This window comes from Danio rerio, chromosome 4 (genome assembly GCF_052040795.2).
Source record: "Danio rerio strain M-AB ecotype USA chromosome 4, GRCz13ab, whole genome shotgun sequence".
NCBI lineage: Eukaryota > Metazoa > Chordata > Actinopteri > Cypriniformes > Danionidae > Danio > Danio rerio.
The window spans coordinates 33,799,862-33,821,485 of record NC_141024.2 but is presented as its reverse complement, the minus strand read 5'-3'; the positions used below and the strand labels follow the sequence as shown (position 1 = coordinate 33,821,485).

At 36.9% G+C, this 21,624-nt stretch overlaps 2 protein-coding genes across 4 annotated transcripts in view; both read right to left on the bottom strand.

Annotated features, from left to right (window-relative positions):
- Positions 1-21,624, bottom strand: part of LOC137489472 (uncharacterized) — a 204,240-nt gene that overhangs the window by 89,129 nt on the left and 93,487 nt on the right. The window lies entirely within an intron of this gene.
- Positions 11,621-18,247, bottom strand: LOC147844810 (uncharacterized). Its single transcript, XM_087249038.1, has 3 exons — positions 18,192-18,247; positions 17,712-17,861; positions 11,621-13,208 (listed from the first exon to the last, which is right to left on the bottom strand). Exons 2-3 carry the CDS (start codon positions 17,794-17,796, stop codon positions 12,142-12,144), a joined length of 1,152 nt encoding a protein of 383 aa, XP_087105164.1. The 5' UTR covers positions 17,797-17,861; positions 18,192-18,247; the 3' UTR covers positions 11,621-12,141.

The following is a 21,624-nucleotide window of genomic DNA, read 5'->3' as shown; positions in this document are numbered from 1 at the left end:
CTCTGGTCTTTGCATTTCTTGAACACAATCGATCCGCACATTTGAATTGATGCAAGTTTCTGAACTGCTCTAGCACAGACTTGTGTTTTGTCTTGTTAAAAACAGCTGAATATTGCCTATAGTTTTACGAAAGTGTTTTAGCATGACAATGTAGAAATATACAGGGAATATACCCAGCTAACATAAGACCAGCGGGCCACTGGCACTTTTCCGACGGTGGTCCGCCATCGCACCGCTGGTTTGTTGGTGGCCCACGGTCGGTCCACAGGTCATTTTTAAATATTATAGCCTATTAGCCTTTACAGTTGTATTCAATATAAATATGTCCAATAATAAAATCAAGTACAAAATACTTAATCATTATAACATTTATTTATAATACAGCATAACGAACATACATTAAACACTTAGATTATAATGAAATGTTTCAAAAACACATATGTTAACAAATATAACAAAATAAATATAAAATACATACAAATATAATATAACAACATACATACTGTAAGAACGGTCTTTAAACCACAGCGGTTCGAATTGTAGTTCTGCCGAGCGACTAAAAAGTGATCAGCATGATGGTAAAAAACTGTACATTTCTAGTCAAACCATTCTTTTGCAATCTCATACCAAAAACGGAAATAAGGGCAGTATTAATAGCTATAAATGTGGGAGAGCGTTGATATTATGTGATTGTATTGCATTGCTATATGGAACAATTAAGTGTTGATGTTAAATCAAAAGTAATTCACAAATACTTGAAAATGAAATGATTTAATGACAATAATTATCTATGGTTACAACTGAATTAATAACAAAATACTGTATAAAATGATCAAATATGAAATGATAAAACGTATGGTATAAATTGTACCCAGCTTAAATGTAAAATTAAAGTTACCAGAGGTAGAAGGAGAGACACAGGGGGAGAGAGAGAGAGAGACAAAGAGAACAGGCCCAGAAGCCTGATTGCAGTAGAGTCAGAAAAGATAGACTCCAGAGGAGGAGAGGAACAGAGCAGGAGAGAAGCAGGCCAGGAAAAGAGAGGGCAGGAAAAAGAGACAGAGCTCGAGTTTACCACCTATCTTGTATCTTTCTTGACCATGTGACTAAAGCCAATCAAGACATTCAAACTGACCAATCAACATGTGACCACACCATAAAACCCCCAAAGTCCACACAACAGGCCCTGATCTTATCAGTATCTGCCTTTGTAGTCAGTATGGACGTTCTTGAGTCAAAAAGCATGTTTTGTCATATAAACAAATGCATATGATAATTTAGCCTCTTACAATACAACAGTTACATTTTACAGTAGTTTTATAAGTAATGTTAAGGGTTTAAATATGAACTAATATGAACAATACCTGTACAGCATAATTTATGTACAGCATTTACTAATGCATTAATTAAATCAGTCATGCTTGTTAACATTAGTTAATACATTGTGAGTTAACATGAATAAACAATTAACAACTTTTTACCATTCAATAACATTAGCAAAGATGAATAAATACTGTAATAAATGTATTGTTTATTATGTTAGTTAATACATTAACTAATACATACAACCTTATTGTAAAGTGGTAGCCATTCAACAATGAGTTTTCTATAATAAAGACCCATTCAACACCCTACATTCCTCCAGGGTCGCTACAGGCATCTAAGTTAACACAAGCTCCAGCTCACACTGCCCAAATGGCCAATCAGCATCCACCAAACCCAATTTCAGTGCCACGACCCACTTTTAACCCTATGCATACAACAGTTACTCATAATGCTATGCCCCACACAGACAGTGATATTATACCACCAACAGCTTCTCATCAGAGAGTGGCAGCTGCATCCAACATGCCTATTTGCCCACAGCCCTTTGCAAATGCACCTGTTTCCCAAACAGGCTACTTGCCTCAACCCGATGGCCGCAGCCTATGGCATCCCTCGCCCAACACTACCTGTGTTTGAAAGTGGTACAGAAAGTGACTTTGCCCTCCTGAAATTGGCCTTAGACAGCCTACTAAGTCCCCATACTCACATTAGCGAGTGTAGGGTCCACCCAGTTGGCCCAATGCCGGTGTCCACTGGTGGATGAAGGTTCACAGCATGTTCGGTCTTTCCAGTGCACAATGTTGATTTATATTAAACTTAGCTCATATCTGACTCCAATTTTAATATGAGGTGGTTTAGAATATTAATATATTTATCCTTGTTTTATCTGACTCCAATCATAAAACATTAAGAAGATTATATCAATATGTAATTTAGATAAATGTTTGAACCGTTTGTCTTCACTAGTAACTATTACATCCGTTCATTCGGGTGCTCATGTCGCTCAGAGAAATCGCCTCGGCCGAAGGCGTCCCTCACGGTCACACTCCGGTCAGTCTTAAATATTAAACAGAGGTAAATTGACTAATACTTTAGATGGCCGCTACCAGCGCGCTCGTTCTAAAATACTTTAGTTAGTCCCGCTTAGATGTACACCTTTGAGTTAAGACAATCATTATTTCTAATTAGAGGTTAGGGCATTAATATAAATGTACCCGACTACTGGACTCTATAGTAACTTTGGTTTTCACCAAGCCCATGGTTTCCCATATGAACTTAATTTAGAATAATATTACCTTCAAACAAAGGTCGGGTACCCGATCTAGGTTAGTCGTCCAACACCTTGTTGACCTAGACGGAAGTTATCGCCCTTTCCACCTAAGTACACATGAATCAATATCAAGAGTCAGCCGGATCCCTAAAACACAATTAGTGTGCCATTGCTCCATCTCAATTGGATTTTAGTCCGTCTACTGACCTGACACAAGACGTGCGGAAACAAGGATACAGCGTAATCTACTAGAACTAATAATTACAGAGTGAGCAAAATATGGTCAAACATTACAATTTATTAGTCAGGTAAATGTATTATGCCAATTCAATCAGTCAATTCATAAATGATCAATACAAAACATCAAATTATCAAAGATAAATCCAAGATGAAAGATGCATACCTGACTTCAAAAATATACATGACTAGGAGTAGGCTCCATGTTATGGGCTGATCTGGTTAAGCAGAATAGCCCTGGGTCTTTCTCAGACCTTACCTTAAATAATCCAAGAATTCCCTCAAGGAAGGGGGTGTGAATAACAAAAGGCATTCACACTTAGTGGACAGTCACACTGTTACAGCGAATTCCTTGTTGATTTCGCTGTCCCCAGCAGGTAATGTTTTTAGACGCAGGACACTTGCTTGAATTTTGATCCATTTTTATTCTTGCTTCCAAAACATGTTCCAAAACAAACAACTTACAATAAAATTCTCAATGTCCTCCATTTGAGCGTTTGAAAACTGTGTCTCTCCCCACTGGCATGCTTCTTGCTGATTAGGTTCAGCTGATATTGGCTTTCCTACAGTGCAGTGACTAGTATGCCCCATAGGTGGCAGCACAACAGCTGGCAAAAAGTAGGCCAAAATAATACAAAATAAAATAAATTAAATACATTACTTTCTTTCTAATTCAGGGCTCCGACACACACCCTTCACAGTGGTTCAAAAGATGCCTGAAGTTATATATTTATTGTGTTGATTATGTCTGTTTCTGAGAGAATGAGACCATTGTACCAATCGCACTGAGACATTTCAAATGATATCAAACATGATAGTTAAAGTCAGTTTGGTTAATCTAGAACATTCAAACATTGAAATGACCATATGCGTGAGATGGGGGGATGAAGCCGAGTTTCAGCAGACTCAGATGCAAATGCAGCAGGAACTGGCTTTTCCCGCATTCCCCCCTGGTGGGTTGTGGAGTCCATTGGCCCTGTTTTCAGCTCATGTTTTGAATTGTCAAAGACATCAAAAATATTTGTAATATTTCAATTCTTACAGATAACCCCCATTTGATCCCGTGGGTCAGATATAAATTTGTCCATGGGGTCACTATGTATCCTTGTTGAGGTCGTTCAGGGGCAATTCAAGACAGTCTCTGCAGCATTTTCAGTTGTAAGTGGTGTTCAGCAGGTAGCTAAACAGGTCCAGGCTCGTTTTCACCTCTTTTGATGAGCCTGACTCGCATGCACAGTTCATTCAGTCCATACAGGCCTTCATAGCCTCCACTGTGTCCTTCCCCTGGCAAAAGTGTCCACGTCGTGTGGGCTTCTCATAGTCTGCTTCTTCTGATGAATCTGGTCACCTCTAGACATGCAGACATCGGCATGTGGGGGTCTACAGTGTGTATACACTGCCTTCTCCCGGACACCTAAACAGCAACTTGATGGCTCAGCAATTGAACAATTATGAACTTGTGTCATTCTGCATTGGAGAAAGTCATGAGGTTAAGCATAAAATATATGATCAAAACATAAAAGTCAGCAAGTCCGAGTTGTACAACTGGTCTCAGGTCTCTTTCAATCTGTTTAAAAGGTCCAATCAAAAACAGATTAATTCTTTGTCACCACTGAGATGGGGTATAACGATAGGGAGAATATTAAATATTCTTGGTTTGAATTACTCAAGGTAAAGCTATCAAAAGGCCAGTACAACTTATTAAAACAGTATAACAGGCAGTATGCATCATAAAACATATCATCATGACAATACATTCAAATATTCAATTTAATTCAATTCAGCTTTATTTGTATAGCGCTTTTACAATGTAGATTGTGTCAAAGCAGCTTCACATAAATGGTCATAGTAACTGGAACAGTGTGGTTCAGGTTTTAGTGTTTAAGTTTAGTTCAGTTCAGTTTAGCTCAGTTCAGTGTGATTTAATCATTACTGAGAGTTCAAACACTGAAGAGCCAATTCATCGATGCGTAGCTCTACCAATCCTGAACCATGCGAGGCAGTGGCGACAGCGGAGAGGGAAAAAAAACTTCACCTGATGGGAGTGAAGAAAAAAAACCTTGAGAGAACCAGACTCAGTTGGGCACGACCATTTTAATTTCTCCGCTGGCCAAAAGTCTTGTGCAGAACTTCATTCGCCGTGGTTTATGCTGGAAGATGGCCTCAATGAAGACTCGTCTGTCCCTGGAGCGTCGCTGGAATCAGACACATGTTCTCCACTCCCCACGACCATCAGCGCAGCAGCAGCTCAGGATATGGCCTGGTCCCAGATATGGAATCCTTGGGATCATCACGTCGCTGGTCTTGGATCCAATCAGTGACTCCGCCTAATCTGAGGACCTCGGGATGAGTATCCCCAGGTGAAAATAGAGAATAAAGAGAATAATTAGCATAGCTGCTGTTCATAGTGTATAAGCAAGATGCAGAAGCCAGTGTGGAACCCGCTAGGTGATGCATTGAGTGTATGCTTTACTAAACAGATAGGTCTTTAATCTAGTTTTGAACTGGGAGAGTGTGTCTGAGCCTCGGACGTTATCAGGAAGGCTATTCCAGAGTGTAGGAGCCATGAAAGAGAAGGCTCGACCTCCTTTACTTGATTTTGCTATTCTAGGTACTACCAGAAGCCCTGGATTTTGAGATCTTAAAGAGCGAGTTGGTTCGTAGCGAGACAGAAGGTTGGTTAGATAAACAGGAGCTAGATTATTTAGAGCTTTATAGGTGAGAAGTAATATTTTAAATTCAATACGAAACTTAACAGGCAGCCAGTGTAAGGAGGATAAAATTGGGGTTATATGATCATATTTTTTAGACCTGGTCAGAACTCTGGCTGCTGCATTTTGAACTAATTGAAGTTTGTTAATAGAGGATGCGGGCAGCCAGCAAATAGAGCATTACAGTAATCCAGTCTCGAAGTCATAAAAGCATGGACTAGCTTCTCTGCATCTGAGATGGATAGCATATTTCGTAAATTAGCGATATTTCTCAGATGAAAGAAGGCAGTTTTTGTGACATGGGATATATGGTTTTTAAAAGTTAGATTGCTGTCTAATATGACACCCAAATCTTTTATAGTAGAGCTAAAGCTAACTTTGTATCCCTCTAATTGTAAATTGAGTTGCGAGATCTGCTGTGTGCAAGATTTAGGCCCAATAAGTAATAATTCTGTTTTGTCTGAGTTTAAGAGAAGAAAATTGTTGGTCATCCAGTCTTTGATGTCTTTGATACACTCAGTTAGTTTAGAAAGTTCAGACGTCTCGTCAGGTTTAGTTGAAATATATAATTGAGTATCATCTGCATAGCAGTGAAAGCTGATCCCATGTCTTCTAATAATGTCTCCCAGAGGTAGCATGTAAATTGTAAACAGTAAAGGGCCTAAAACTGATCCTTGAGGCACCCCATACTTTACTGGGCAGATTTGTGAAGGCTGTCCATTAAGATTCACAAACTGGTAGCGGTCAGTTAAGTATGACTTAAACCATTGTAGAGCCTGTCCCTGGACACCTGTAGACTTTAAGCGATTTATGAGGATATTATGGTCAATGGTATCAAATGCCGCACTAAGATCGAGTAAAACTAATAGCGAGACGCACCCTCGGTCAGCAGCTAAGAGTAAATCATTGGTTATTTTCACTAAGGCGGTTTCTGTACTGTGGTGAGCCCTGAAACCTGACTGAAACACTTCAAAAATATTGTTCGTCTGCAGATAAGAGCATAATTGAGTGGAAACAACTTTTTCTAGTATCTTAGACATAAATGGAAGATTTGAAATAGGCCTATAGTTAGCTCAGTTGTTGGGGTCTAGTTAGTTCTAGTTGGGGTCTAATAGTTCAGTAAATTTTAATTATTTCACTTGTAAATGTTACAAAACAATTAGGTAAATACAAATAATTAAATTAAATAATTTAATAATCAACTTCATTTTTGAAATTACTTTAACAAATTACCTGAATCTACTTTAGTAACATTTACTTAATTCTTAAGTTTAAAAATAAATCCTTTTTTAGTTGTTTGCAAGAAAGGAAAAAGGCTTTTTTTTTTTTTTTTTTTTACCAAATTTCCTAAACCTCTGGCATTCACAGAAGAGAACTTTAACATCTTAAAAAGAAAAAACAATCTTAACAAAGTCCTATCAGAGAGAAAGGAAGAATCAATGAACAAAATAAAGGTAGCTTTGCTTTTCTCTTCCTGTGGATAGCACAAACATAGACAAGTAGCCATCAAGTAATAATAATAAAAAAAATAAATAAATAAGTTCTAATCTGTCATCCTTATTTGTATTGTAGGCACTTTTTAAGTGGTATCCATTTTCTCTGGGATAATTTATTTTCCTTCAATGTACACTTTAGCACCAAAGAAGTATGCCTTTTTCCCTTTGTTGCGTGCTTTCCGTACATGGGGCCACAGCAATGCATGGACCGCTTTATCCTCTTTCGATTGATCTCGCATCCGTCGCAGAGCAAAAAGGATGATTATAGCTCTTGCTCGACCAGGCACAGGTCTGCCCAGCCTGTGAGCTACATCCACCACTCCATTCATCCTAGCCGCCATCTCAGGCATCATTTCTTTACATATCTTTATTACCTTACATTTTATTCTCCATTTCCTGTACAGACATAGACACCATCTTCATTTGTATTGCTCTGCATCCATAATTCTGTTTTCCAGTTGAAGAATAACTTTTGCTTCTTCTGTTATTTTGTTTGATGTTGTTAATATTATTATTATTATACAGAATGTCGTACAACATTTCAATGTAACAGAATCGTGGTAACTTTGAGCACAATAAAAAGTGGAACAGGGCAAATTAAGTCAAATTAAAATCAGTCAAAATTCTAAGCAGTCAAAATTTATTCACTGCATCTATTGCAAAGGGATATTTTCCCACAAAAAGTTGTGGCGACACACTCGCAGATGCCAAAAAGAACCTCAGGCGAGCCTACAAGGGGCAAAGGCTTGAGCTTATAAGCTGCGGAGTCTGTGTTCTCTGAAAATTTCTGTTAGTGTGTTTGGAAGCTTCTGGACCCCATTAGGCAGGATAAGTCAGTTGTCCGTAATGACATTGTACGTGTCTTGTTGGCTTTACGTACTGACTTCATATCATCATTGAAGAAACTGTAAAGCCAGCAAATTTTCACTAAGTTGTAAAGCTGGAAAAAAAGTGTCTGATTTTGACGAAGAAAATCACACCTACACAGCACCAAGTCTAGCGCTCAAAATAGGGCATTCTTTGCGGAAAATTGCAGCTATCATTCACTGCAGGGCTCTGATGACAGAAAATGTGGACTTGATCAAATCAACGGTCTCTAAATGCTTCTAGACTTGTTTCACACTTCACCTTAAACACACATAGGCCCCGTTTACACTAGTGCGTTTTAGTTTTAAAACGGCGTTGTAGAATGAAAACGATCCGCGTCCACACTCGCGTTTTACCAAGCGTTTCTGAACTGCTCTCCGTCCACACCAAAACGCTGAAAACGCACATCACGTGACCATACACACACTTTCGGGCAGGCGCTCCAGCATTCTACCCAGATGAGATCTCTGCTTGTCGGACTGCTCATCACGCATCTCCCGCTGGATCTAATCTCACTATATTTGCTAAACGTGATATTTCATTCATGTTGTTGTCTTTATCTAACGACATATTCCCTGACTTTGGTCATTGGAATCTATTAAGTTACTTGTTCACGGGTAACATGTTTTGGTTAAGTGCAAAGATAAGTTAATGATTAATCCAAGTACATTGACTGATCGCTTGCCTTTATTTCCTACAATGTATAAACTTATTATATGTTATACTTTTATAATTGTCAATTATTAAAACTTATATTCAGTAAAAGAGAGGGTATGTTTCGTATTTTCACTGAAATTGAAAGGAGGCAGTTGTTATCGGCTCCGTTTTGTTATAAATATCCACACAGTGAAGATGACGCTTATATATGCAGCACGGCGCCTCAACATTTCTGCTGTCTGTTAAGTTGCTAATATTAAAAAGAAAATAGGCAGTTCCTTAAATCATGTTTACATTTTATTGTTGAGAAAGTGAAACAACGTAGCCAAGGTGATGTGAATGAAGTTATAAAGTACACTGTTCCCTTTGAAGATTTACCCGTGTCCTCGGTATGTTTTCCATATCAAACTGAGAAGGGGGAGACTGCAGCCTTGATAAACCTTGCGAAGTCTTAACTTACAAGAAGAGGATGCGAGACTGAACTGTGTGTGTTAGGCTACTTAATATTCAGGAAAAGCCCCAATCAGATAGGCGAACGTTTGCAGCCCCGCCTCCGTTTTCAGATGTATCCGTCTTTCCCCATCCACACTGAGACGGAGCAGCAGCGTTTCAGAATGAAAACGGCCTCTCCAGCGTTTTCAAAAAGCTCCGTTTTCGGCGCTCGAGAACTCCGGCGTAGTGTGGACGGATGGCGTAACCGTAGCTAAACTTATGCGTTTTCAAACTAAAACGCACTAGTGTAAACGGGGCCAGAGTGAGAAAAAAGTTCAACAGACCATCAGCTTTACCCTTCACACAAGACGTACAGCTTCTTCACTCTCCCCTGGAACAGGCTGCAACAGTTACCTCTGACAAACTGAGCCAGAAGTCATCTCCGTAAAAAAATATGCTGATCTTGCGCAAGCCACTATGGCAGATAATAGTTTTTAATTGATGGCGTGCGGGGGAGGTGTCCAAAATGCGTTTAGAGAACTTTACTCACAGAGAAAAAAAAAGCTCTGCGAACACTTTTCACATATTGAAATCCGAGGCAAGTTTGAACAAAAAGTTGCTGTTCTTCTAACACCCGACATGGTTTAATCCTTGAACCAGCTAATTAACAACAGAATGCAATGTGGTGTAGAGAAAACAAATGTCTATCTCTTCCCCAGGCCAAAATGTTTCACACACTACTATGGTCAAGACTGGTTGAGACACAAATTATGAAAAAACAGAATATCTGCGCTCAACACAGCTAAGGAAACACATCGCAACCCTGTCACAAATATTAAATCTTATACACAATGAACTTGATCAGGTAGCTGACATCCTGGGACATGATATATGTGTCGACCGTGATCACTACAGACTCACTGAAGCAACAGTTCAGCTCGCAAGAATTTCCAAGCTGATCTTTGCAGTGGACAAAGGCTGTCTTGGAATCCTCCAGGGAAAGTCACTTGATGGCATTCAAATTGAAGGTCTGTGAAAATTGTTGAAATACCATCCCCAAAAAGAGAATAGCTACCAAATATATAAACATGGTATGATTTTAGATCAAATGCATTGAATGGATATCGAAGAAGATGAGAATGGGGAATCTGCTTGTGACCATTTCCTAAGCAAACCAAAAGGGACGGAAGCCTGCCTGACAGAAGCAGTGACAGAAGCCTGCCTGAATGAAGGCAATTATTGTATCAGCCTAAAAAAGGTATTGGCAGCAGCCTTTTAGGTACAAATCATCATCAATTGTTCATCAATAAAAAACTAAATCGGTAGTACTTTATAACTGTACACTATGAATAGTTAAGCATTAGCAAATATTTAATTCATCATTTAAGAAATATTTTTGCATTAATAGACATTAGTATGCAGTTATTACAATATGACTGAAAAATAAGATGTATAAATGTTCAATTAAATTGTTTATCAATGATTTCTTTACTCATTCTGAATGATCTTAAAAACCACCAACTACTCTTGACAGGCACATATTTTACTCTTTTTACAAGATGTAAGATTTATCTTTTGTGGTTTCCAGATTGTCTAAAGTTTCAGCTCAAAATACCCCTCAAATTATGTATTACACCCTGCTGAAGATAAACATTCTAGAGTAAGATGACATTCCAGCGTCTTTTTTATTGCCTTAATATGCAAATGAGCTGGTTCTCCCAACCCATCGTTCCTACATGCATGTCTACTTTTACTGCGTAATGTTCGGATAAACAGTAAAGAGACAGACATGATGAGACAGATGAAGCCGAGAGTCAAAATAACCAGGTTATTTGATGTATTTGTGGTTGTAGCTTTGTAAAAACCTTACTGGATAAGTTGGTGGTTCATTCCGCTGTGGCGACCCTGGATTAATAAAGGGACTAAGCCGACAAGAAAATGAATAAATGAATGTTTTCAGTCATGTAGTTAGCAAGCAAAACTTGTCATCAGTCTCTCATCTGACTCACTCTCTCAAACACTTTGTCCTAAAGCCGCTACTGTATGCTTATTGTTTTGCCTATGGTGAACATTATAGGGACCACACAGGTTGTCATTGTTCAAAAATAAAGCAATGTAAATAAAAAAACAACTTCAGCTAGGTAAAGCAGGCTAAGCGGAATAGCGCTTTTTACTGATGTTTTGTTGTTAAACTAAATAAAAATCTACATTATCGATGCTGTAAAAGGTCCCTTATGAAACTGTAAATAGTCACATAACTTGTACTTCAGCCATGGTGTCGTCCTTCCTCCAGCATGCAAAACTAACTCCAATATTGATTCAGGATTTTTAAAAGTTTTGATTCTGCATTTGTTTTGACCGTGTGTTGTGTAAACGCTCATCAGTGGATCTGCGTGGACATGTGAGCAGTAGTTAAAATTTACATTTGTTCACAGTTTGGGCTACTTATCAGAATTCTGGGAATATTCGGCCTGATATTTTTTTAATAAGATGAAACTTTTTTGTTTTATCCCTTAAAAAACTAAAAAAATGCACGTAAATACATTTAGATTGCATTTGAGTACTGAAATTAGCATGTAAGCAAACAAATCACTGATGTTCTCATTCACAATAGAGACACTGGGTTTCCCATACAACGATTTATTTGTAGTAATGTTGGAGTTTTCACATGAACGTATATTTAAAGGCGAGCAGTTGTCTATAGAAAGTTCAATTGTCTTCATGAAGAAAACTTCTTTCTTTTCTGAGATTAGTCCATCAAAATAAATGTGTAGTGTTTTGAAACCAAAGTCTTAATTTGTTACCCACAACACATCAAGATTTGATCAAGTCAAAATCTCATAATCTGAAACAAATCTCATCTGTCGTAACTGACAAATGGCATTGTGTAGTCTGAACAGGGCTTTAGGGAGTCTAAAAGATAACGACGAAGATAACAGAGGTAAGAATCTCTTGTCATTTATAGGGAGTCAGGAATCATCTGATTGGTGAATCATGTTTTAGCTAATGCTGGACCAGTCGTGAACAATAATAAGCATGTGATCCTCTCGAAAGTAGTTTATAAATAAACTTCATGTCAATGAACAAACAAACTACATTAAAAAGCTGCCGTTTTGAATATACTCGTGTTTGTGTGGACAAGGTCTCAATGTTGAGGACTCTGCTCTGCATTGTGAAGCTTCATGTGAGCGCTGAGGTTTATTTTTTGTTTAAAGCTCTTTCCACACTCACTGCATCTAAAACGATCCTCTCTTGAGTGAGTCTTCATGTGTTGCTTAATGTAGTCTTTGCGTGTGAGACTCTTTCCACACAGATCACATATGAACACTATGATTCCAGAGTGACCATCCATGTGGTTCATGAGGTTAGCTTTACATGTGAAGCTCTTTCCACACTGATTACATGCAAACAGCTTCTCTCTGGTGTGAGTTTTCATGTGGTTAATGAGTGAGCTTTTACATGTGAAACTTTTACCACACTCTGTGCATGTGTAAGGTTTCTCTCCAGTGTGGATCGTCATGTGGGTGTCAAGCTTTTGTTTTTGAGCAAAACTTTTCCCACACAGTGTTTTTCCTCCATTGTGAATTCTCATGTGGCCTTTAAGGGTGCCACTTTGCTTAAAACTCTTTCCACACTGTTGGCATGTGTAGGGCTTTTCTCCAGTGTGAATTCTCTTGTGCGCTGCAAAGTTTGCTGCATAATAGAAGCTTTGTCCACACTGTTGGCATGTGTACGGCCTCTCTCCAGTGTGACTTCTCATGTGGCCTTTAAGTGTGGCACTTTGCTTAAAACTCTTTCCACATTGTTGGCATGTGTACGGCCTCTCTCCGGTGTGTATTCTCATGTGGCCTTTAAGGGTGCCACTTAGCTTAAAACTCTTTCCACACTGTTGGCATGTGTACGGCCTCTCTCCAGTGTGAATTCTCATGTGGGTCTTGAAGCTTCTCTTTTTACCAAAACTCTTTCCACACTGTTCGCAGGTGTAAGGTTTCTCCCTAGTGTGAACTTTCATGTGATCACCAAGGTTAAGCTTTTGACTGAAACTCTTTCTACACTGTTTACTGCTGAAATTACACTCAGTTTTGGATTTCCGAGGTCTTCCGAGTGATGAAGTCTTTACAGTCAGTTGGGGTTTTTCATCAGCTGTTATTTCTTGGTGTTGCTCTTCCATTTTATTCCATTGTTGAGTCTCTGCTTTCAGCACCATCAGGTCTAAAAAAAAAAAAAAAAAAAAAAAAACAACTTTAGTATGAAGGCACAAAGCGACAAGCATGAAATGGATGTTTCAACCGAAAATTAAAATGACCTCACCATTTACTCTGCATCATGTGGTTTTAAATATTTCCTTTCTTCTGGAACACAAAGTAAGCCAGCATTTTTTCACAATATCTTCTTTTGTGTTCAGCAGAATCAAGAAACTCAAAGATTTAAAGCCACACGAGGGAGAGTAAATGGTGAGGCTATTTTCATTTCTGCGTAAACTATCCCTTTAAAGGTTTCCTATTATGAACCTTTTCTTACAGGATGTAAAGTAAGTCTTTAATGTTTCCAGGATGGGTCTGGGGTTTCAGCTCAAAATCAGATCATATACCTTGCAGAATATTTCATTTTGGGGGTCAGAGATAAACCAAGCTCTTTTTGTGCCTGTGGCTTTAAATGCAAATGATCAAATGCACTCGGTCTAGATTACTCCTGTTGTGTTCCCTCATGTGTATCTTCCACTCAACATTTTTAACATGCTTGGAAGACCTGGTTGAGACAAATCCTGCATGTTCATAGCAATTACGGATAATTGAGCTTATATTTGTAAGTTTGCATTATTGTATATAACTTATGCAAATGTTTCCCTCTACTGGGTTGCAGCTGGAAGGGCATCCGCTGTTTAAAACATATGCTGGATAAGTTGGTGGTTCATTCCGCTGTGGTGACCCCTAATGAATAAAGAGACTAAGCTAAAGGGAAATGAATGAATGAACTTATGCAAATGCTTAATGCCACATTTGCTTTTAACTGTAGTGATGAGAATATGGCAAGATGACATACTTTGCTACTTGTTTTCATTCATTTGTACTTTTGTCTCAGTTTTTTTGCCTTTGTGCATGTCCGAAGGCTTAGCTGAAGACCTATATGGTGACATTTTATATACTCGACAAGATGCAGAAATGCCATTTAAAAAGGTTACCTGCTGTTTGTCTAATCGGGAACAGTGACAATGTAAATATACAAATAAAAGCGTTACCCCGATGTTTACCACTGTGAAACGTCTGTTAATGAACACCCAGGATTATTTTATAACCCCTAGGGGCTGTTTCATAAAAGTGGTTTAAAAAAGCGAGGATTAAAGTCAAAAACTTGACTTTAGTGAGCCGAACTAAATGTCCACACTTTAATTGGTTCCATAACAGTAAGTTGAAGATCATTTGATGTAACTAATCTGAGTTCAGCTGAAATAATCTAGATAACTACTCGTGCACGTTACCGTCATGAAACCCTGAAGGTCGAGCACAGATGCATCATTATGATTATGTTGTATGCTACCTTGGCAACTACGATGAAACAAGACACCACAATGTTCACAGCGAGGGCATAGCATTTGATTCAAATATAAGTTCAAATATATAATAATTTAAACAATCAAAAAGTATGGCTTGAAACAAAGCAAGAAAGAGGGCTGACAGGAAACTGCAGATTTTAAAATATAGGTCATTATTTAGGCCTATTAACGTTAAGTTAAATATTTGTCACAATACATTGAAATATTTGCTTGTGCGCAAGAGAGAGAATACACACTCACTGCAAATTGTAGCTTGCAAGGAAAAGTCTTAATGCATTGGAGGTTTACTGTAACATTCAAAATGTACTTAACGTCAGCACAGTAAGTTTAAAATAATGGCCACAAAGAGCCGTGCACACACAAGCAGTGGGATTTGTTATTTGCTCTCGAAACTGCTGCAAATTGCTGCTTTAAAAAACATTTGTTGCCCTTTGAAAACATTTGTTTATTTAAAGTGCTGTCAAAATTAGAGGGTTAACTCATGCAATTAATTTGATATATATATAAAATGTTTTTAAAAAATGAACGCAGTTGCTGTTATACTTCCTGTTGTAGTCATGCAAAGAAATATGCATAAGACCAAGGAAGCACTTTTAGAAGGAACGTTTCAGTATAAAATAATTAATGAAAAAAATTAATGCTGCATTACCAGGCTTTCCAGCATTACATCTAATTTAGTGCGTTTAATTTTTAATCTTTAGACTTTTGCTGTAATAGAATTTTGATACCCCATACCGAACGGAAAGAAAAACCTCCTCATTTCGTGACTCGGTGTTCCTTTAAGGTAATAAATTTTTTTTTAAAAACAACTGTTTACAAGGTAGACTCTTAATAAGAGTATCAATCATATTAAAATGGGAGTATTGGTGTCCATATAAATGTACTCAGTGAAAGTGCCAGATAATGTCGCGAGCTGTCCAAGACATCTGCATTGGTCTGCCTTAAAGATGATTCCATGTGCGCTCAAATGATTTATTAAGTTTGATGTGTTTCCTCCTCAAGTGCAAATTTTGTACAGTGCCTACTTCACGTTGCTTTGTCAGAATCCTTGTGAAATACAGCCATACTTAAGAACACATGGTTTAAGCAAATTTGATGAATGCGAACGCATTAGTGTAAATGGGGCCATAGTAGTGACCTGATCTTATATGCTATTGTTTTAGAACCTCCAATTTAGTTGCCTATTGGAGAAATGACCTGGAATAATAAATGGCTACTTGCTCTACAAACAAATGTGTTCATGACTATTCATACAAAGAAAAATAATAAAATGAGAAAATATGACTTTGCAACATCAAGCAGCATTAGGCATGGGCCAGTATAAGATTCTGACTGTATGATAAGCTTGGATAAAAAGATCACGGTTTCACTGTATTGTGATTACTGCTCTAAAATATATTATTTTTAATGTCTGGGTAAAAAAAAACAAGAACTTTTTCCCTTTGAACAAAATATATTTTCTTTTGAGAAACTTTGAGGCTCAGTTTCACAAACAGGGCTTAGATTAAGCTGGGACTAGTTTTTAGTTAAATTAGGCTATTTAAGCCAAATTTATAAAAATGGCCTTAGTAAAATATATTACTGGTGTGCACCTGGAGAAAAAAAATAAACTCATGTATTTTATCTCACAGAAAGTTATTTTGAGTTGAGACCGCTCAAACATACAATTTAATCTTGATTAGCCTTAAACCTTGTTTGTGAAACCGGGGAGAAAGTATTATGGAGCAGTAAACATGTCAGGCTGAATCATTCAAATGAATCATTCGTTTCAGAAACACAGATTTCTTTACCATTTAAAATGGCATCTATGGATATCTTTTTTTGCTGCAGATACTGTTGTCCTGAAAAACTTATAACAAAATGTAAAAAAAAAACCTTACATATACTGTTGTACTGTGGTGTACCTTGAAAATGGTTACCTAAGCATACCTAAGCAGAATAACCCTGTTTTAAGGATCTAAAAATAAATTCTTTAAAAAAAAGTCTCAAGCAAAAAGATTCCAATGGCGACGCCTGCTGGTACATGAAGAATTTGGTCAATACTGACGAACTTTACACTCTAATGTTTGCATATCATCAGCATGCTGTAATCCATTTCTTAAGCAGAAAAAGTCATTTTTAGACTAGTTTGTTGGCCAGTTGCAGTCAGTGCAATGCCAAACATTATTGTTCCACTATAATTAGTTTGTTTTGTCTCACGTCATCCCACAGCAACATATTATAGCTTAGAATACTGTACAATGTTTTATAACAATTATTGTAGTGTCCATTTCATTCAGCTTATTTAATATTGGGGCGTCCACATCATTTGACAAACTGTAAACCAGGGTTTCTGCAAATTTTTTTAATGAAATTTTTAAGACTATTATGAATGAAATTTTAGACCCATAAAGGGCTAAAGCTAAATAATTTTTCAAATGGTCCAGATGGAAAAGATTTTTATTTGCCCCATTAAAAAATAAATGAAAAAATTTATTATATATATTACAAGAATAAATAAATAATAATTCTTTATATGTATTTTAGATATTTGTAGCGAAAGATTTGAAATTTTGTTTGATTTTGGATCTTAAGACATTTTATGACGCCGTGGAAACCCTGTTTAAACACAATAGCCCTGGTAATTAGTTAGTATAATAATGATGTAGTTCTAACTCAGACACTATCTGTAAGACCTAGTAACAACAACTACAAATAAGTTTAAACTCATAAAGAAGTTGATGAAAAAAGGGAATTGTGATCGACTTGACGTATGCAAATGGAAAGTACTAAGCCAACACTATCACTGTAATAGCAGATATCTTTTATGAGAACACTGTCAGTCAAATATTGTCAGCTCAGTTAAACCTTTTAAATTTATTTTATAAAGCGCCGGTGCTCAAGGATGCTTCACAAACAGCAGGAGAACAAGAAAAGCAATAACCTTAAGAAAGTAGAGAAAATGGGAGACTAATAATACATAAAAATAATGACAAAAGACACGAGAAAAAGTAACAAGAAAGAAACTCATTCCTGTCTTTCAATGAGTGCTTATGTGCGTTTAGGAGAACTAGGCAGCACACTCAGGGCTGCAAGATGGATTTAATTTAGTATTTTTATTATTAAGATATATCTGAATGAGAATCAAATGACTGAGTTGGTGTTTGAGAATGAAAACCAACCTGTTTGTTCCTGCAGATCTTCCTGTTTGACTGTGAATGTTTCTTCAATCTTCACATCTTCACTCTCCACTTTAATAAACGCCATCTTTATAATAGTGTGGAGATCAGTCGCTTCAGCAGGAGTTTTTCTCTGTGTTTGGACACTTTATCCTGTTTAAAATGAACAAAACAATAAAAATGTCCTGTTTAAAATAAATAAAACAATGAAGCAAAATAACTTCTCTTCAACAGTTTATTTTAACGAGCGTAATTAACAAAAAGAAATCGGGTAAAACGTTTCATCAAAACACTTATTACACACTTTTCTGTTCCATTATTCAAACAATAGCCCTTGATTATTGAGAATAAAATAGTACTACGTTGTATAAAAGGTTAAAATAATATTTCCAACAGCAGGAACATAATTTAGCACCATATATAAAAAACCTAAAACTTTAGAACTTTAAATCGGGTTATATCTGTAAAACTTTTAAAGCAAACCTTTCTCCAGTTGAATCACCACGCTGTAGCGGCGCCGCCTGATGACGTCATCAGCCACGCCAAAATAAAAGTCTTTTTTGTTAAGCTTTTTTGCTACTCTAGCCAAGGCAAACTTTATTTATAGAGCACAATTTTACACAACCGTAGTTGATCCAAGTACTTTATATTAAATAAACTACACAATAAAATTAAAAAACTAGTATTAAAAATACAAGAAAATGTATGTTTAAAAGTAATATTAAAATACAAATAAAAAATAACATGCATTTGTCACTCAAAGGCAAGAGAGTAAAAATAAGTCCTTAAGTTAAATTTGAAAGCAATCAATGAAGTAGCAATCCCGATGTTCAGAGGGAGACTGTTCAAGAGCCTTGAGGCCGCAACACAGAAAGCTCTATCACCTTTTTCATGTGCAGCGAGACCGAGGGACAGACAAAAAAAAAGCGAGACTAGCGTAACACATACTCCAGTTGTATGTCATGAAACAAATAATAATTGTTTGAGGTAATATGAACTGCTGCAATGCTAATCTTTCTCCTTTTGGTTTCTTATTTTATTTTAGGGTTCCCACTACAAGGATTAGATTTGGCTACTGCAGTCCCGGTTTGGGTCCAGCCTCACTTGTGAAGACTAAAGATAAAGACAACATACAAGAACAATTTAGAGAACGGCGACACACTTTTTATTCCACCTATATAAACCCTTTTATGTGAAGAAAACATTCCACAAGATAAAACAAAACTAAATGACAAGTTATTTCTTTTTATTTTGTCTGTTTTCTTTGAACATTGTACATAATCTACAAACAGTTTATATATATATGTGTATATATATATATATATATATATATATATATATATATATATATATATATATATGTATATAATGACAAAATCTGTTTTGTGTCGTGCATTAGAGTTTGCTTGAAAAATTAACTATCTCTGTGAAAGTATTGTTATTTTATATAATTGATGTATTATTAGTTTAGAGGAGATTTCAAATTGTTGAATGCCATTTATAAAAATTGTACACATGACTACAGACTTCAATACGATTTTATCAAAAAACTATTTTAATACGTATGATTTTTATTTACTACTGTAAATGTTGTCTGCTTGGTATTTATTTTGTGTTTGTGTACTCTTTTATTATTGTAACTCCCTGAATAAAGTCTTTTAGAGACTGAACACATGACTGGTATTATATTTTAAAATTATAATCTTGGAAAACATACATTTTCTTAAACACCATATAAGAAATTATATATAACGCTTATAAGCATTATAAAATGTGCTTACACAAGTTATTTGTGGTTTTACTGTAGTAAAACTATAGTCACCCTTAGTGTACATGTTTTGAAGTACTTGTAAATATCCCTATGGTCTTAATATAAATGCTGCAATGGACTTTGTTTTTAAAATCTTTATTGCATAGTAGTTCAGCCATGGTTATAGTACAACTGGTTGGTTTTGTTTTAAACGTAGTAAAGCATGGTTATGTGTGATAAAAGTATGTTAATCTATTTGTATGTTTGTGAAAATATTAATAAATGTTCAACTGTTATTGAGAGTGGTGTGTTCTGTTTATTATAAACCAGCAGCCGCTGCAGCTAGTGGTCCATAAGTATGAGCAAAACGCCTGAGAACCGCGCCCCCGCGGAGCGGCCGGTATTTCCGGTTGTCGGAGTGTCGGAGGAGCAAAAGAGGGGGGCATTTAAAAATATCCATAAAAATGGTAGTGTCAGTTTGGGCACGCACTAATTTTCACAGAGGCAAAACACACACGGGAGAAAGACAGTGACAGTGTTTACATGGACATCAGTAATCAAATTATTTAACAAATTATTAAATGGTGGACTTTAACTGCAGTTTGGCTTTTTTCATTAAGGAATTTCATTCATGCCCCTCGTGACAAACGAGATATTTGATTTGAGGAACTGCTCTAAGCATGTATTTTTTATGCAATGTTTGTTACCGCACGGCGAATGAGAGAAAAAAAAAATCCACATTTACCGGAAACTTAAATGCACTTGGCAGGTAGCGTCAGAAAGCCATGTGTGTTATTCCTGTCATAAAATGCGTTGAAAATCCTACACGACGGTAAGTTTGATTGTGGTGCTAACATGTTTACACTCTGTGTAATAGTTAGTTCAGTATGAACTAACTTTGCCATCTGAATAAACAAAGATCACTGGTCGCTCACCTACCAAATCTGTAGAGACAGGACAATCAACACCAACTAGAGCCGCATCCTTATTAAGAGGAGACGACCAGCAAATCCAGATCTCACCATTTCCAGATGAAAAAAGCTTGCGGGTAAAAAAAAAATGTTCCTTAGAAAATGAAAACAAAACCTTCACTGCAGCAAATTATAAAAGCAACACTTTTGTTTTGGTAACACAACATGTAATTTCGTCTCTCTGCCGTCTGAACACTGTAACAGGTCTTGGAAGATATCATGCATATTTATAAAGTTGCGCAATAGAGCCGTTTATTCTTTTCATGTTCACAATTACAAATGTTTTAAGTAAGAGTTTCAGAACTTGTCTAAGTTTATTACGTCTGAGAGATTACTGCAAATTCACTACACATTTATAATGATATACTGTATTCAAACAGCAATACATTTAGTTAAATTGACATGCTTACACAAAGCGTAGTGCAAATATAAATACCATAGGCTGTTAAACAAACAGAAATGGTAGAACGTGATGACGTCAGTAATATGCAAATTAACGTATGGTGTAATCTAGCGACTTTTCGGGCAGAGCTTATCGCCTTTTCGTTGAAATTAGTTGGCAACAGGGATTTAGGGTGCTTCCACATCTATAATTCGGTTCATTTGGTCCGGACTAAGGGCAAAATGATACATAGATGCATTTTCTGCCATCTTTGGGTCGTTTTTACACCACACTAGCTTTGGTCTGAGCCAGTTAAAAAAGAACCAAGATGCAGTCACCTGACAAAATCCACATCTCTCATTGGCCATATGTTGTTGAACATATTTCCTAAACTGCTTATTGATAAGTCAGAATACACGTGCGGGAAAATGCCAATAAACTCCCGCAAGTAAACAAAACCGACAGACACAAAATGTTGCTTTTTTACTATGGAGGGGTGACTGCGCTGACTGAATATATCCCTGCTTTAGACAAACTATACATTGATAATGAAGTGTGGCCACGGCTGGTAAACAATGTTTTAATTGAAATGTTAATAGAAATTTTAAAGAGTGTGACATGGCAGGGAAATAAACAGCACCTCAAGTCAGAAACCATGGTGCTTGACTACAAAACAGTGGCCATCTCAGGGCGTACTTACACTATGTACAGTTGCCTCAAACCGGGCCAAAGCATGCTTGTCCCCCCTCCCGTCTCCCCCGACGGTCCGCACTCACATTACAATATGCAATACACATTACAAGTAATGCAAAT

Bases quoted from the DNA above. Each gene is read 5' to 3' on its own strand.
- LOC147844810 (XM_087249038.1), bottom strand. From the start codon at position 17,796: ATGGCGTTTATTAAAGTGGAGAGTGAAGATGTGAAGATTGAAGAAACA. The intron at 13,209-17,711 runs GTTGGTTTTCAT...TTTTTTTTTTAG, and splicing joins AGATCTGCAGGAACAAACAG to ACCTGATGGTGCTGAAAGCA.